The 17687-nt window shown below is 43.5% G+C and overlaps 1 protein-coding gene and 1 long non-coding RNA gene across 2 annotated transcripts; one reads left to right on the top strand and one right to left on the bottom strand.

The window, feature by feature from the left end:
* Nucleotides 1–2513: 2513 nt before the first annotated feature.
* RP9 (RP9 pre-mRNA splicing factor) lies at nt 2514–17420 on the bottom strand. Its single transcript, XM_032758352.1, has 6 exons — nt 17236–17420; nt 8255–8285; nt 7032–7161; nt 4993–5084; nt 4212–4273; nt 2514–3148 (listed from the first exon to the last, which is right to left on the bottom strand). Exons 1-6 carry the CDS (start codon nt 17385–17387, stop codon nt 2950–2952), a joined length of 666 nt encoding a protein of 221 aa, XP_032614243.1. The 5' UTR covers nt 17388–17420; the 3' UTR covers nt 2514–2949.
* LOC131384473 (uncharacterized) lies at nt 3569–16523 on the top strand. The gene is made up of 4 exons (XR_009215360.1): nt 3569–3691; nt 13038–13211; nt 14377–14575; nt 16278–16523. It is a non-coding gene; the product is annotated as an uncharacterized LOC131384473 (long non-coding RNA).
* Nucleotides 17421–17687: the final 267 nt, after the last annotated feature.

Below are 17687 nucleotides of genomic sequence, written 5' to 3'. Positions count from 1 at the left end.
TCATTGAGAGCGGCAGAATTCATTTACTTTCGGCTGTAGGACTGAGAGCTCCATTTCCTTGCTGGCTGTTAGTCAGGAACCTTTGATTAGAGTCTGCTGCATCCCTCACCATGTGGGCCCATTCAACTTTAAGGCCTGTGATGATGTGTGGAATCTTTCACAGCCTTGGACTCTCTTACTTTCTCTTTATTAGCCATAGACAACTTTGGAGTTCCATACGGCTCTTATGATTTGGTTAGGAACACCCAGATGGTCTCCCTATCCTTGTGCTTGTAACATAATCCAGTCACAGGAGTAAAATGCATCCTAATAACAGTACTGAAGATTAGGGGGAGAGATCATGGGTCATTTTAGAATTTTGCCGAACTTGCACACCATGATGGTGAGATGGTAGTATGCATTAGTGAGGGGAGGTCTGAGGGCTGATATTGTCTTCCTGGATAGGAGTAGAAAATGCAGAACCTGAAGGAAATGCCTGAGAATGAAGAAGGTTTAAATAGATGACTAACAAGCTTTTGGTTTGCTAGTCAGCATTTTGGGGTCAGTTCTTAAATATTTGAGTTTGGAGATGATGAATTTGTGGGGACATCAATCCACATGGGTATGTGTTTTCCCCGTGCAGTCTGTATATACAAGCAGAAGTGAAAGATTTTAATTGAAGTTTCTTTTGGGAAAGCTGGACAAAAGGATGACAGGTCAGAGGAGATGACAGGCTGAAGTGATGTTCCCCAGAATCTAGGCCAGAAACAGACAAGACAGAGAAAACCAGTGAGAGAGAAGGGATAGCAATTTACTTGTAAGGGCTGCAGGGGTGGATGGCTGGATTCCAGTTAAAGCAGGAAGTGGAAGAAGTCTTCAGTAAGAGGGTAGAGATCTAGAGCACAGGTTTTCCAAGTGGGGTTCCTGAACCAACAGCGTCAGCATCACTTGTTAGCAAGGCAGATTCCCAGGTTCATCCCAGACCTAGGAAATGGAAAATTCTGGTAGTTTTTGAATGGAGCACAGGAATCTGCATCTTTAGTTGATCTGGATGCTTCAAAGGCTTGAGAATTATTGATGCAGCATCTCCCGTGTTGTGTAAGAATGCTTTTTATCATGAATGGGATTGAGGAGGGACAGTAGCCAATTCCTGGAAGAGGACTAGCTCTACCTGGGTGGGAAATGCTGAGCATATGGCAGAGGACAGATGGCCTGTGTTCTGCATGACAAGGATAAGTGTAAGACAAGGCTGAATCACTGGCCTTACAGTTTTCAGAAATAGTAAGTCCTGGCCATCCCATTCTTGATTGTGTTCGTGAGGTTGTATTCCAAGGCCAAGAATAGTAGCATTGACTGATGAGAGTTGGAGAAGGGTCAGTCGGGGCCTGGCTTGGCTGTTCCTTAAAAAGGAGGGAATCCAAAATCCAGGAAAAGTGGCAGAAAATGGGAGTGAGTTTCTGGGACCCTGACTGAGTGCCTAAAGCAGCAAGAGACCAGTGTTAGCCACAGAGGGACACGCTTGCCTACGAGAAAGATCCGGCTTCACTTTGGCTCAGCAAACGATGGACTTCCTCTCCTCTAGCTGCAGGAACACCTTGGCCTCCTGAGATGCCTCTACTGTGGCCTAGTCTCAGCTACAAGAGCATGTGTGGGCTGTGGTCAGGCAACAGGAAGAGGAAGAAAGGGAGAGAGAGATTTTGGGATGTGGGTACCTGACCCAGTATGGAAATCCCTGTATATTCTTAAACTTTTTCTGAGTCACTCTGTGAAAATTGTGGGACTTCGGCAGTAGAAAGCAAGTGAATTAGAATGCAGCCATACGAGGTTTTTCATTGTTTTAAGAACTCCCTAGTCCCCACATCAACAAATCATGTCGGGTAAATAGAAATGCACACTTCTGATATGGCAGTAAATCCAAAACATACTTGATATATAAAAACAGTGGGCCCACCCTATCAGCAGGTTCTACATTTGTGAATTCATCAAACTACAGATAGAAAATATTCAAAAAAATAAATGGATGGTTCTGTCTCTGTGGAACATTTGCAGACTCTTCTTGCCCTTATTCCCTAAACAATACATTATAACAACTGTTTACATTGTATTAGGTGTTGTAAGTGATCTACAGATGAATTAAAGTATATGGGAAGATGTGTGTGGGCAACAGGCAAATAGCACGCCATTTAATATAAGGGACTTGGGCATCCACGGATTTTGGTATCTGTGAGGGATTGAGGGAGTTGGTCCTAGATCCAACCCCCCTCAGATACTGACCACTGTAACGTTCATACTTCTAAGTTTAAAATGTAACTATGTGTGAGTGAATGTGGGTAGCATTTGCTAAGAAAAGCCCTGTACTTGCTTGTGATATATAAAATATTCACAAGAAACTAGTACCACTGGTAGACACTGGGGAAGGTAACTGGAGTGGAAAGGAAGAAAGTAGAGTTTTCATGATTAAATCTTAGGTACCTTTTAAATTTGTATTATGTATTATTTGTACTTATGTATTATTCATAAATAAATACATTCCATTTAAAAAATAAATAATGAGCTTTTATTATTCTCAACAACAGAGAAAACTCCAGCCTGATGTCTATGGGACCTGAGTCCACACTGTGGAGGGCACAAGCTGTGGGAGGGCCTGGAAGACACGCCGCAGAGATTCTCCCAGTCCTGCCACCCCGTGGGAGACACTTCAAAGGAATCGTAAACTCATGTGACCAGCAGGGAGGACAACACTGAAGAAACTTTCCTGCCCAAAATCAGCTGCTGTCCAGAGCTAGCACCTGGAAGGAGACACTCCCTCTCCTGGGGTCACATCTTCACTGAAGGCGGGTGGGAGCTCACTGCTGTGACCCACATATCCTCCTCTCTCAGCGTCTCTACCCTGCTACTTTCTCTGACTGCATCTTCCTCTGTTCCTTGGTCAGTGTTTGAGAAGAGAATGTTGAACAAGTCACATCCTTGTCACTCTGAGTCAGAACTCTCATTTGACTTGGAAGATTTGTGCTTCCGTTTTTTCTTCTTTTTCTTTTCTTTCTTCCTTTTCTTATGCTTTTCTTTCTTCTTCTTTTTCTTGTGTTTCTCTTTACCTTCAGAGGAACTGGAGCTGCTCCCATCTTCATCTGAGGTAGAATCCTCCAGTAACTGTTTTAACTGCTGTATCCTAAACATTCAAAATTGACCAAAGAACAGTGAGTTTTAGCTTTAACTTATAACAGTTTCTTAGATAAATATGTCATTCAAAAGCAGTATAGAAGGATGATGAATAACCATGTCACAAAGACAGTATTTTTATTTTACCTGTTTTCTCATTCTTCTCCACCTGAATGCCTACTTTACGTGACTGTAACCAGTGTACAAGCCACTTTGTATTCTTTTCATTGTCCTAGACATTTCTGCATGTTTCCACAGTCCTTACAACTGTAATTTCTAACAGACGCATACTTTACTAAACCATTCCCCTACTGCTCAATTTCTTAATCTACATCTTTAACAGTTACAATGCCACCAATTTGAAAAAACAAACCCTCCAATTTTTTCCACCTCTTTCTAATCATGTCTTATTTATTTATTTTTTTTAGAGACAGGGTCTTCCTCTGTCACCTAGGCTGGAGTGCAGTGGTGCAATCGTGACTTACTGCAGCCTCAACCTACTGGGGTCAAGTAGATCCTCCCACCTCATCCTCCCGAGTAGCTGGAACTACAGGTGCGTGCTGCCATACTTGGCTACTTTTTATTTTTACATTTTTTTGTAAAGATAGGGTTTTGCCATATGGCCCAGGCTGGTCTCAAACGCCTGGACTTCAGCGATCCGCTGGCCTCGGTCTCCCAAAGTGTTAGGATTACAGGTGTGAGCCACTGAGCCTGGCCTAAGTATAATTTTTAACAAAAGCTCAGATCCCTAAAGACTCTGGAGAAGATAAACTGAATCACATGAAAATATCAATTATACTGTACAAGTAGACAGCACCACATGGGGTGCCAACATCAACTGCAGTGGCCAGAGAGCTGGACCAAGCCCATGGCTTTAAGCTAACCCAAGGAGGAGGCTGGCCTGCTCATTCCCCAACACTGGCCTTTTCAGCCATGACTCCTGCACTCCACATATTTTCACAATTGAAGTACCATGTTTACTGCACCATTCCTCTAACACTAGAGTGGTTTTCTCCAACTTTATATAATTTTAAAACTTTAAGGGAATATTGTTATCATCAGGACGACCTCACCTTACATCCTTTTCATGTCGTTTATTGTCTCGTATGATGTCATACATGGGATCTTCATGTGCCTTAAGGGTCAGAGAAGGTTAAGGTTTGGTTAGGCTTCATGGACCACAAGTTAAATACAACGAAATGCCTATGTTATGAATACCAGTTTATTTATTTTTTTTACTGTTTCATGAAGCTGCATGTTCAACATGTTCTAGGTCACATCACTGAAAACTCATTAAGGCTAAAAAATGGATTTTCCAATTAGAAAAATACAGGAAATGGCTACTCTCAGCACACTGTCTTTGGGGTAGCCCTGCTCTGCAGGAGCAGTCACAGAGCTGTAACACTGCCACCTCAAATACAAAAGAAAAATACAGGAAATAACTGTCATCTAAAGAAAAAATATACGGACACTTTAATCTTACAATTTAAAGACATGTACTCTTTAAAGACTGGGAAATTAAATCCCTGATTTTAGTCATGAAACATGACTTTTTTACACAGTAAATTTTAAAAAGTGGGGTTGAATAGATAACAATGTCTGTTTCAGAAAAAAAAAAATCACTGTTCCAAGTTATAAGCAAAGACCACTTTAATAAGAATTCCTTTTTTTGTTAAAGAGCTAATTTGTCATACAAATGTAATTTAATAAGCATGTAGTTAACAGCACACACTTTGGTCAAAGGGCTTCTGGGAATGTATTTTATGTGAACATTCAGTTCACTGGTGACTTTATGCTTCACTGATTTTCACTATCTCTGATAAATGTAAATTGACACTCTGGGACTTAACTTACCACTCTGAACTGCTCTAACTTTTGGTTGCCTTTGATAAAGAAAGGGCATTCTTTGTCACCCGTTCGGTGACCATACCGTTTGCAACGCCAACCTAAAAACAAAAAGAGAAATATTTCTGTAAGATAACACAGTTTCACCTACTCAAGATAAAGAATCAGCAGAATATATTCAAGTTTTTCTTCATTAAACTCTAATTCTAAAACAAAACATAATTATGGACAAGCCATGTAAGATCCCAGAAACAGAGGTAAACTAATTGCTTCCCCAAGCATCCTTTAGTCTTATACCTTTAGGAATAATATTGTATCACCAAGTATTTATGAAGCAATCCAATGGAAAATTACTTCAAAAGGTGAATTTTTTTTTTTTTTTTTTGAGATGGAGTCCTGCTCTGTCACTCAGGCTGGAGTGCAGTGGTGTGATCTCAGCTACTGCAACCTCTGCCTCCTGGGTTCAAGATATTCTTCTGTCTCAGCCTCCTGGGTAGCTGGGATTACAGGTGCGTACCACCACACCCGGCTAATTTTTGTATTTTTAGTAGAGACGGGGTTTTGCCATGTTGCCCAGGCTGGTCTTGAACTCCTGACCTCAGGTGATCCGCCCGCCTCAGCCTCCCAAAGTGCTGGGATTACAGGTGTGAGCCACCACGCCCGGCCCAAAAGGTAAATTTTTTTAAAAGTGTGTTTCAGTATATTTTTCAGAGTAAGTGTTTTCATAAAGTATCTCTGCTTCTCATTTACTATTTTAGACACTATAAAAGCTTCTTTCTCAGGTTGAGTCTGTTCAAAACTCTCACTTTTAAGTAAATAAAATCACAAGTTCTCTTAGACTATTAATGTTGGCTGGGCACAGTGGCTCCTACCTGTAATCCTAGCACTTTGGGAGGCAGAGGCGGGTAGATCGCTTGAGGCCAGGAGTTAGAGACTAGCTTAGGCAACATGGTGAAACCCTATCTCTACAAAAATACAAAAAAATTAGCTAAGCCTGGTGGCGCACGCCTTTAGTCCCAGCTATGTCAGAGGCTGATGTGAGATCACCTGATTCTGGGAGGTTAGGCTGCAGTAAGTTGTGATCACACCACTGTACTCCAGCCCGGGTGACAGAGTGAGACCCTGTTTCCCCGACCCCGGTAGAAGGTTGTTTAATGTTTGGAAAAGGTAAAACAGAGGTTCTCTGGCCAGGGAGACCAGGGAGACATCAGGTAGGTCTGAAGGAAGCTGCTGCAATAGCCACAAAGGGTCACGCGAATGAATGAAAAGCAGATGGACACATTTCCAGACTCCCTCCACTCGGCTCCCAGAACACTCATAGCATGGCTTTCCCTCCATGTGGGAGCCTTCTGTCGGAAAATATAACCCACCCAAAGAAGAAAAACAGACAGATACTGAACTCTGAGGCATGTTGTCTTTGCTCTTAACAAATGATCAAGGGAAGCATTCCCATCAATATTCTCAAGGAAACTGATTTTTAAATTAGAATTCAATATCCTGGTAAAGTTAAAAATCTGTCAAAGACGATTCCAGAAAAGTAAAGGTCTTGACATTTTTATCTCCTATAAACCCATTTTGAAGGTAACTGCCATGGGATGTTATATCATAAGGAGAGGATATGATAATAAAGAAGACTCAAGACACAGGAAAATGGGTGATCCAACACAGGAGAGAGGCTAAGGGAACCTGCAGAAAGATGGTGTCTTAGTCAGCTCGGGCTGACATAACAAAATGCTGTATTCTGGGTGGCCTAAACAACAGAAACTGGTTTTCTCATTCATTCTGTAGGCTGGAAATCTGAGATCAGGGTCCCAGCAAGGTGGGTTTGTGGTGAGAGCTTTCTTCCTGGCTTAAGATGACAGCCCTCTTTCTTCTTCACATGGCATGGGGGTGGGGGGTGGGGTGGATGCTTCCTCATCTAGAAGATGGAGAACATGCCTTGGCAATAAGAAGGCTGTGGTGAGAACAAGTTAAATAAAAGAAGTAAACACTCTTTGTCAACTGCGGCATGTAAGTTGCATGGATTAGGGAAACTCTCCCACACTCACACTGCATAACTTTGACTTCTTTCCCCAGTGGCATCCAAAGTCCTTTAGTTGGTGCATGCGCCAGAAATTCCCTGGCGTGTTCATTGCCTGGTACATCTGGTATGCAATCTTCTGGCTTAGTCTCATCTTCCTAAAAAAGGGAACAGGTGTAAACAGCATGGCAAGAGCGCTGGGATTCTCTCCTGCTCCCCTTGGAGCCACCCTTGTCTGGCTTTTTCCTGGGCTTCCGGTGCCAACATCATCTTAGTTACCCCTCAAAACTAGAAAAAAAGACAAGTTACACCTGATTGAAAAAACAGGAAACAAATGTACCAGAAGAACTATACCAAAAACAATGTAGCTGTTCTTAGAGAAAAGTTACTGGTGAAGCAGAAAAATCTGTCCTTATATAGCAATGACTGGTGAGCTCCAAATTAGATTCTAAGATTAAAAAAAAAAAGTTTCAGTACCTCAAAATGTAGAATTAAAGTAAACCAGGCTTCCTGGAATAATAGAAATGGCCTGTTATGCTAGAATAGCTTATTATACCCTGAAGGCCCTGTCACGTTTTACAGGCACACGCATGCTGTATCTCTGATGTGCATTTTTACCACTCAATAACTGCATTTACAATTAATGTGTTTTCAAACTTTTGGATTTTTTTCAAGTTTCTATGCATATTAAATTTATAATAGACTAATGTTTTTAAAGAATATTTCTTCGTTGAGATTTATGAAACAGCAAGTTTTCTTGGCCGTGGCCTGCCACTCTAAGTCTCCCTCGTGCACACACACCCTGGCACCGTGGCTAGGGAGCTGCAGGAGGGATGCCTGCACCGAGAAGCGGGACTGGATAGCTGTCAGATCTCCTCAGAGTTTACTGCTCTCTGAGCTGCTGAGCTCAAGAAACCAGCACAGGATGGACCGAGGGGCTGAGCCGGGTGAGGCCGACAAGGAAAAGGAGCTTAGAGATGCCATCCCTAGCAAGAGAGAAGAGGGGCATGGCCAAGGAATCCACGTGGGCCTGCACTCGTTCTTCAGGGAAGGGAAACAAGGCTGACGAAATTTCCACAAAGGCAGAGGCTTGTGACAAAACTAAAAATTATGACCCCTCAGTCATCTGCAGGAAAGAAACAGGCTTTCGGTAAAAGGAGATTTAACATCATGCAACCATTTTTCGTAACAAGTTACTGAGTCTACAAGTATGTCTGGTGGAATAACCAAGAGTACAAACTTCACACTAACCTTGATAAGCCCAGGAGGAGGTTTTTCATAACTGGAAAACAAAAACAAAACCTTATCAACCATGTTAATGTAAACATAACACATCAAGTTACTGCAAAAAAGGGGCTGTAGAATTTTTAATCAGAGATTTTAGCAACAATAGGCTTTTATCACTGGTTTGCAGACGAGCAATCGCCTGAGAAGAGCAGAACACTTCTCCCTGTGCTGAGCGGCACCTGCCATCTGAGACTGGCCAGGCCTTCCTTATTTCCCTCCAGGGACTGAACCCAGAGGAGACACAGAATGCTGAGCACCCAAGTCTCCAGATGGGACAGGCAGCGAGATGGGAAGGAAATTCTGAAGGCGAGGTGTTTGTGCACTCAAAGAGCAACTCTCAGGCTCCTAAAGCAATTTGTACCTCCTCTCAAAAGAGTAATATGCAAATATTTTTAGCTCAGGTCTGTCCCTTGACCCTTTAAACCTTTAGGGAAGTACTTTTTTTTTTTTTTTTTGAGACAGGGTCTTGTCGTGTTGCCTAGGCTGGTCTCAAACCCCTGGCCTCAAGCAATCCTCCCACCTCAGCCTCCTGAGTAGCTGGGACTACAATTGTGTACCATGGCACCATGACACCTGGCTCTCTCATTTTAATACTTCAGAATGGCTGCAACATATAGAAACACTTAATGATTTAATGTTTTCTTCATTCGGGCTCTCGTCTTATGCATAGTTTAAGGGACCCTTTAGAAGACAATGAATATTGGAAAAGGGAGTCAAGAATAGACTAAGGGAAAAGTGAAAAAATTTTCATTCGGCCAGGCGTGGTGGCTCGCGCCTGTAATCCTAGCACTTTGGGAGGCCGAGACGGGCAGATTACTTGAGGTCAGGAATTCGAGACTAGCTTGGCCAACATGGTGAAAGCCCGTCTCTACTAAAAATACAAAAATTAGCTGGGCATGGTGGTGGGTGCCTGTAATCCCAGCTACTCGGGAGGCGGAAGTTGCAGTGAGCTGAGATCATGCCATTGCACTCCAGCCTGGAAGACAGAGTGAGACTCTGTCTTAAAAAAAAAAAAAAAAAAAAAAAAAAAATTCATTCTCCCCTTCTATAAGATGCGGGAGAAAGCAACTTGATGGACAATGGATAAGAAATACTACTAATCCCGGATCTGTTCCCTCAAGATTAAATAGTAAACAACTGTGTATTAACAGGATTAGCTTTGTAAGTGTGGTACAGTGCTTTCCCAAAGCAGATGCTTAAAATATTTCTAACAAAAAGCTGTGGCATGACATAGGCCTAACGGAGCAAAAACAATGGAAATCTGCACAACTTGTGAAGATGATACAGTTTATCTGTAGCCATTCATTAGAAACATTAATGCTATACCTTATACATAGAGACTAGAAGGAGCTTGACAGTAAAGTCTATAAATCCAAAAATCCAATAAATGAATCCTTTTGAGCCACAAGCATTATACAAAAAATATATGGCCAATCAAACTGAGATCCAAATTCTCAAAAAAAGTAACTGTTCTTGCCCAGATGAAAATGAGTGTGATGCAACTGCACATTTGGAAATATAATATTATCAGCAATGGCATTCCCAAAGTCCATTTTACAAGTGGTTTCACAAGTTTAAAGAAGGGTGGTTCATGTTGTTTCCTAGGGCTGAACAATTCATTAATGTAGTAAACTCAAAAATGTATTTCTGAAAGTAGTATTTAACTACTAAATACAGACTAGAAAACTGAAGTATGTTCATGCGCAGTTTAGGTTCTATGGTGTGACAGTTAAGAGGTACGCATTTATCTTTGCAGTCACTGTCACCCAAGCTGGAGTGCAGTGGCGTGATCACAGCTCACTGCAGCCTCGAGCTCCTGGGTTCAAGCAGTCCTCCTGTCTTGGCCTCCCAAAGTACTGGGATTGTATACGTGAGCCACTGTGTCCAGCTGCAGTTAATTCTTAAGATAAAAAAAAAAAGTTGATTGAGGTGCATTATTTTGTGCCATCTGAAAAGCCTTACTTAGTCATTCAGACTGTACTAACTTTCTCTGAGTAGGAAGAAGACTACAATTATGTCTGAGGGGAGACACGCTGTCTTCTCAAGTGTGTACAGAGTAAGAAATCTTTTGTTAAGTGTTTCAAATTACTCTTTCTGTTAACTGTTGAGATGGGTTTTCTTTGAGAAGAGTCCCTAACGCAAGTGTACTCCATTCCACACAATTGTTCCTGCAGCTGCATCCAAATGGCTGCGTGGCAGAGGTCAAACTACCACATACACCCAGAAGGTCTACTCTGTTATGCCTGGCAGCCCAGGAGCTACTGAGTGACAGAGAGTGTTGGAGCAGGTGGAAGCTTCCTATGCCCTCAGGGGCCTGGCAGGCAGGGTCACCGAGGGAAAACTGTGGTGGAGACTCAGGAGACTCCATCACATCAGGGATGAAAAGATATGAATTCAATTTATAAAAGAGCACTGTGGGGCTTCCCATTTAACATGGCCAACTGACCAACATGCTTATCTATCTCCTTCCCCAGACGCTTTAAAAATGACAGTGAAGAAATAAAAAGGCCATAAAGATATCCCAAAAGGAGGCAACATCAGAGGAAGTTTTCAACAAATTTGGGACAGTGGAAATAGCAATGGACTTCCTGGGGTAAAGGAAGTAACAGTTTTCAGAAGATGACGCTTCCTTCCTACAGCCAGGAGGCTGCCTGCCCAACACTTGAAAGAGGCTGCAGGGTTAGCCTCTCCAACTCAGCAACACTGGCAGCCAGGCAGAGATCCCTGGCCCCCAGGCAGAGGACTCAAGACCCTTCTCTAGAGGAACTTAGGAGCCCCAGAAAAAAATCTCCAACTACTGACATTTGGAAGTCTGTTGATAAAAAGGGTTCCCTGCAGCATGAGCGCCCTATCATGAAGCTATCTGATCAACAAACAACACCTTCTCTCTTTTTTCTCTCCCACACACAGCTGCCCTTGACAAGAGCTGTATAGCGCCTACTCTTAAATGAGTTGAGGCCAGAGCAGCGGCTCATGCCTGTAATCCCAGCACTTTGGGAAGCTGAAGTGAGAGGATTCCTTGAAGCCAGGAGTTCGAGACCAGCCTGGGCAACATAGGAAGATTCCATCTCTAAAAAAAAAGTGTAAAAAAACTAGCTAGGTGTCATGGTGTGCACCTGCAGTCCCAGCTATTCTGTAGGCTGATTCAGGGGGGATCACTTGAGCCCAGGAAGTCGAGGCTGCAGTGAGTTATGATCGTGCCACTGTGCTCCAGCCTGGGTGACAGAACGAGACCTTGTCTCTAAAAAACACAAAACAAAACAAAATATGGTTGAGATTCAAGAATACCCAGATATTAGAGAAAGAAAAAAAATTACTAAATGGAAGACAGCAATCAAAAGAAAAGGCAAACAAGAAATAGAGGCAATGTGGGGAACAAAAGACAACAAAAAAGAAAAACGAGTGAGTATCCTCATAGATGAGTGAAGATATTTCACTTATGAAACAAGAACAGGACAATATAAAAAACTTGCAGAATGAGAAAAAGCTTTTTGATTTAGAAATATAACAATTAAATGTTTAGTAGAGAAAAAGATACATCTACGAAGTACAATGAAAATACAAGGAGACAGAAGAGATAGAGCAACAGAAAATCAACAGAAGGAAAAAACAAAATTGGGGAGAGGAAATAAGACATAAATTTATGTATGTAGTTAATGCATTTATGACATGTCAAGAAAAAAGGGGTCAACTGCACAAACTGGGGAACAACACACACTGGGGCCCACTTGAGGGTGGAGGGTGGGCGGATGGTGAGCATCAGAAAAAATAACTCTTGGGTACTAGGCTTAGTACTTGGGTGATGAAATAATCTGTACAACAAATCCCCATGACATGAGTTTACCTGTATAACAAACCTGCACATGTACCCCTGAACCTAAAATAAAAGTTAAAAAAAAAAAAAAGTCAATTGGAAAAGACTAACATTATCATGAAACTTCAGGATGGCAGCAATAAAGAATAGTTTCTTAACATTTAAGGGTGAGGTGAACTTGAACAGGTAACTTATAAAAGAAAGGGAGTCAGAATGGCATCAAACTCCTTAGCAGTTTTGGAAGCTAGAAGATAGTGATGTACTATCGCCAAAACTGAGTGAAAATTGTTGTTACTATTTTCCTCCTGCCTCAGCCTCCCATGTAGCTGGGACTACAGGTCCGTATCATTGTGCCTGGCTAATTTTTTTTTTTTTTTTTTTGACACGGAGTCTCACTCTGTTGCCCAGGTTGGAGTGCAGTGGCGTGATCTTGGCTCACTGCAAGCTCCGCCTCCTGGGTTCACGCCATTCTCCTGCCTCAGCCTCCCCAGTAGCTGGGACTACAGGCGCCCACCACCACGCCAAGCTATTTTTTTGTATTTTTAGTAGAGACGGGGTTTCACCGTGTTATCCAGGATGGTCTCGATCTCCTGACCTCGTGATCCGCCGGCCTCGGCCTCCCAAAGTGCTGGGATTACAGGCATGAGCCACTGCGCCCAGCCGTGCCTGGCTAATTTTTAAATTTTCTGTAGAGACAGGGTCTCACATTGTTGCCCAGGCTGGCCTTGAACTCTTGGCTTCAAATGATTCTCCTGCCTTGGCCTCCCAAAGTGTTGGGTTTACAGGTGTGAGCCACCATGCCCAGCCCCCAAATGATTTTTGACCTATAATTGTATACCTAGTCAAATTATGTACCAAGTTTTAGGATAGAATAAAGACATCTTCAGATATGCAAGGTGTCAAAAACTTTACCTCCAATGCACTCTTTCATAGGAAGTTGCAGAATTGGCTTTGGTAAAATGTGAGAGTAAACATATAAAGAGGAAGACGTGGAATCCAGGAATGAGATGCAAGATAGGAGAGTGGGAAAGGATGCCCTAGGACCACTGCTGGACCAGGTCTAAAAAGTAACCAGTGTACTGAAGGACAACAGAATGAAGAGCCTAGGTAAAAGATTAATTACCTGATATGTAGTTATGTGTGGAAAAAGTACTACTGGGGCTCAGAAAATGATACCCCAAAGTATGGTGCTTTGGCATGCTGAGTACTTTGAACTAAATGAGATTAGAGAAGGCCTCAGAAGAAAGTTGCTCTCTGACTTTCTCTTGCCCTCCTGTCTCCTGCCCTTCTTTCTTCCCCAAAGCAGTCAGAGAGGCCAGAATTCCTCTTTTCCACAAGTGGGCCATAAAAACTGGAACAAGTCTCCCACAAAGCAAGCCAGAAGACCTAAAAATAACTTTAATTTTTTTTTTAAAAAGATAAAATCTCAGTGGAACATTTTAAAAAATATTTAAAATAATAATAATAAACTCCTACAAATATTACCCTAACATTTCCTTGCCTTTCTGTTTCGGAGCTGGCCATAAAAAAAATTAGCTGACCTACCTTGTTTGATAGCTCAGGACCCCTCATTCCAGAAAGGGTCCTGCCCCATACCTGGGAGGAAGTTATCATACATAGAGAGGCCTGAAAAATCTGAATCGACAGGCCTTGCTGATTTTCCCTATTGCCACTGTATTATACCCTTTTTTGTCCAATTATATTTCTACACTGCTATACATTCTTCATTCAAACTAAGCATAAAAATAGTTTCCTCTGGGTCTCTGGGTCTTCCTTTCTCAATGTTCCCATGTCACATAAAACTTTGATTAAATACATTTATGCTTTTTTCTTGTTGACCTATCTTTTGTTATAGGAGTATCTGCTGTGACTCCTATGATAGGTAAGGAAAGATACCTTTTCACCTTTATGGTACTCAGATTTTGGAGACATTGGGGGAAAAACAGCGGTAGAAAATTAAGCAAGTGAAAAACAAAGACTCTTATTAACTACTTAAAAGTTAACAATAGTATAGAAAGCAAAATAAATCAGAGTACACTACTTGGCTCAAAAGTGATTAATAATTCATAGTTATATTGCTGTTTTTTTGTTTGTTTTTGAGACAGGATATCACTCTGTTGCCCAGGCTGGAGTGCAGTGGTGCAACCATGGCTTACTGCAGCCTCAACCTCCCAGGCTCAAGCAGATCTTCCCACTTCAGCCTCCCGAGTAGCTGGAACCACAGGCATGTACCACCATGCCTGGTTAATTTCTTTTCTCTTCTTTCTTGCAGAGATAAGGTCTATAAATGCTGCCCAGGCTGGTCTAGAACTTCTGGCCTCAAGCGATCTTCCCACCTCTACCTCCCAAAGTGCTGGGATTACAGGCGTGAGCCACAGAGCACAGCCTAGTTATAATAATGTTAATACTAAGCATTCGTTTAGCAAAAATTGCTATGATGGAACTATACTGGAAGATTGGAAACAAGAAGGGTAGGTAAAGAACTAAATCCTTACTGTGACAAGAAGTTAATAGGTATGTCTAAGATGTTGAATTGATGTAAACAGTATAAATATACAATTCAGGAATATACAGTTGGCGGGCGCAGTGGCTCATGCCTATAATCCCAGCACTTTGGGAGGCTGAGGTAGGCAGACCACTAGGTCAAGAGATCGAGACCATCCTGGCCAACATGGTGAAGCCCCATCTCTACTAAAAATATAAAAATTAGCTGGGCATGGTGATGCACACCTGTAGTCCCAGGTACTTGCGAGGCAGAGGCAGGAGAATTGCTTGAACCCAGGAACTGGAGGTTGCAGTGAGCCAAGATTGCGCCACTGCACTCCAGCCTGGGTGACAGAGCGAGACTCTATCTCAAAAAATAAATAAATAAAAATAAATATACAGTTAAATCCCAGAAGTAAAACCTAAAAGTTCACACAGAGAAGCCTGGTTTGGGAGGGGGAAGAGGGACACAGGGAATATGAGTGGTTACTGAGGAGCTGGGCAGCCTATTGCTATTTTTTGGTAGCATTTTTAGTACTATTTGAATTTTAAAACTACACATTACTCTGGTATAAATACAATTTAAAGCTCAAACAAGATTCTGAACTAGCCAAAGCAAATGTCTCAACAGCTCATTCAGTTTTAAATCTCAGAAGCTGGGAAAATCCCACCAGTCAATCAGACACCTGGGTTCAGCTCTAGATTTGCTGGTTAACTGGTCAATGTATGCTTGATCACATGACAATCACTGTTCCTCCAGTTTTTCATCTGTAAAAGTAGGTTATAATCTCTCTCATCTGTGAAAAAGCTCTCAGAGCTACAAATAAGTGGAATTAACCATCCTCTAGCATCCTATAGCTAAATATATTGAGGGCTGAGCAGGGCCAGGCATTCTGGCGCTTATGCTAGGGGAAGTTCTTTGAACACCTGACTTCCCTGGGAGAGCAAGAGCGCCACATAGTGACTTGAAAGGGCCAGGACTGCCCTGTAACGTGGATGCCCACAATGCAGGGTCTCTATCCTGCAACCTCTGCCATGCTAAGGGGAAAAGTCGTGCAGAGCGGGCCACACTGGAAAAAGAGCAGGCCAGGTCCCAACATAGGAGTTTATCTCACATCAAACCTCCCAGAAGGTTAATTATAAAGGATTTTAACTCTTTGAGGATCTTTTCTTATATGAATTATGTTTTTTTAAAAGTAGACAAATTAAACTTTACTTGAGCAAAGAACTGTTTTCAAAGAGGGCACCGCCATAACCAGAATAGGTCCAGAGCAACTCTGAGGCTGCCACCTGGTGGGATAACATTTATGGACAGGAAAAGGAAAGTGATGCACAGAAAAGCAAATGAGGTAGAGAAAAAGCTGGATTCCATACAGCCTGGCGTCTGCCTTCTTTGAACAGAGTTTCAAAGGTTGACCACCTGTGACGGCCTTAAAATCAGCTGCTGTGATTGTCTGAGACTCAGGTACTTATAATAGTAGGTTACAGTCTGTTTACACATCCACTTAGGTTACAGTTCACTAAGTATAGAGAAACTTTTAGGCTAAACTTAAAATATTCAAGGAGGCAGCTTTAGGCTATACTCAATTTAACACCTACTTAGCACAGGTAACTATAAGTGCCTAAAACAGAAACGAATTCTTGAATAATTGAGTGAATGCCACACTTAGAAAAGGTTGTTTTATGCAGCTAATTATAGAATCACGGACAAGAACTGAAAGAGTTGCTGCTTGAACTTTCCACCTGAGGTCTGTGTTCGAATTTAGGAAACGCCACCCTGATAAATGACTGCAAAAGACAAGAATACACCATCCCCAAACATGCCACCCTGGCATATTGATGACTTTGAGCTATAAGTAACAGAACCAAACAACACAGGATAACTTATTCAGCTACCCTTCAACTGCCTAAAATAAAGTATGACTGCTTTTTTTCCTTTTGCTATTATTTTTCGACTCGCCTGTTGTAAAGAGAAATTTACACCTATAGAGTAAACTTTCTGTAGTAAATGTATCTGTATCAGGAAGACAGCTGCTTGGGGGAAACTTTTATCGCCTGAGCGCCTCATCGGGATAACAAAGCAACCTTTATTCACCATACATTTCCCCCCTCACCCTTCCATAAGGTCTCCACCACGTCCCAAAAGGCCCACGCCCCTATTCCCTGGCCCTTCTTTCAGTCTCCCACTTTTGTGGCCCTCTAGTGCACGGGTACATAATTAAAAGTTTTTCTGCTGTTAATCTGTCTTATGACAATTTAATTTGTGGCCCAGCTTAAGAACTTAGAAGCGTAGAAGGAAGCCATATTTCCTTCCCCTACATTTGAATTTTCTTTACACCACACTCTGCCGGGTCATCTGGACTCTCCTGGAACCCCCTGTAGCTACGGAAGCGCAGGACCTCCCAAGTCAGATTCGGCTTGATGCCGAGCGGCAGCTGGCTCCTTGAACGCCCCTCGCTCCCCACCAGGAGGACGGACTTCAAGTCCTTGACCGCGGCGCCCGACATCGGTCGCCCGCACCAGGCTCCTGCCGGGCCCGGCCCCCCTGCCTGCTCGCAGGGGCTGGGAGGACCCGGCCTAGCGCCCACCGCGGCGTCCCGCGCCCCGGGCCCCTAGTTTCAGAAGATGGGCCGCGCTCGGGACTCACAAGGACTCCAGGTGCTTGAGCTGCTGCAGCTGCTGCGCGTCGTGCCGCCGCCGCTTCTGCTCCCGACGTCGCTGCAGCTCCTGCTCCGGCGGCTCACGCGGCCGCCGCGCGCCCGCAGCCCCTGCGTCCTCGCGCCCCGGCCGGGACGACATCTCGGCCCCCGCAGCGCGGCTCGGGCAACTCCCGCGGCGCGGCTCCGGCGGCGGCGGCGGCGGCCAAGAGAGCACTTCCTCCGCGCGGCGGTCGCGGGGCCCCGCAGCGCCCCCTCCCGCCGCCGCCCCGCAACTCACCCCAGCGGCCCCGAAGTCTCAGCGTCGGCCGCCGGATCCCCGCCTCCCCGCGCCGGGCCCCAAGTCAGGGCTCCGTGTTTCGGGCCCAGCCGCCAGGCAGGCTGCTGCCGGTGGGTGGGGAGCGCCGCCTAGCTGGAGCCGAAGCGGGGTGGGGCGCTGTTT

Source organism: Hylobates moloch, unplaced genomic scaffold (assembly GCF_009828535.3).
Source record: "Hylobates moloch isolate HMO894 unplaced genomic scaffold, HMol_V3 SCAFFOLD_1, whole genome shotgun sequence".
NCBI classification, from domain to species: Eukaryota; Metazoa; Chordata; class Mammalia; order Primates; family Hylobatidae; genus Hylobates; species Hylobates moloch.
The sequence above is the reverse complement of the archived record's forward strand: the minus strand, read 5'-3'. Positions and strand labels throughout refer to the sequence as shown.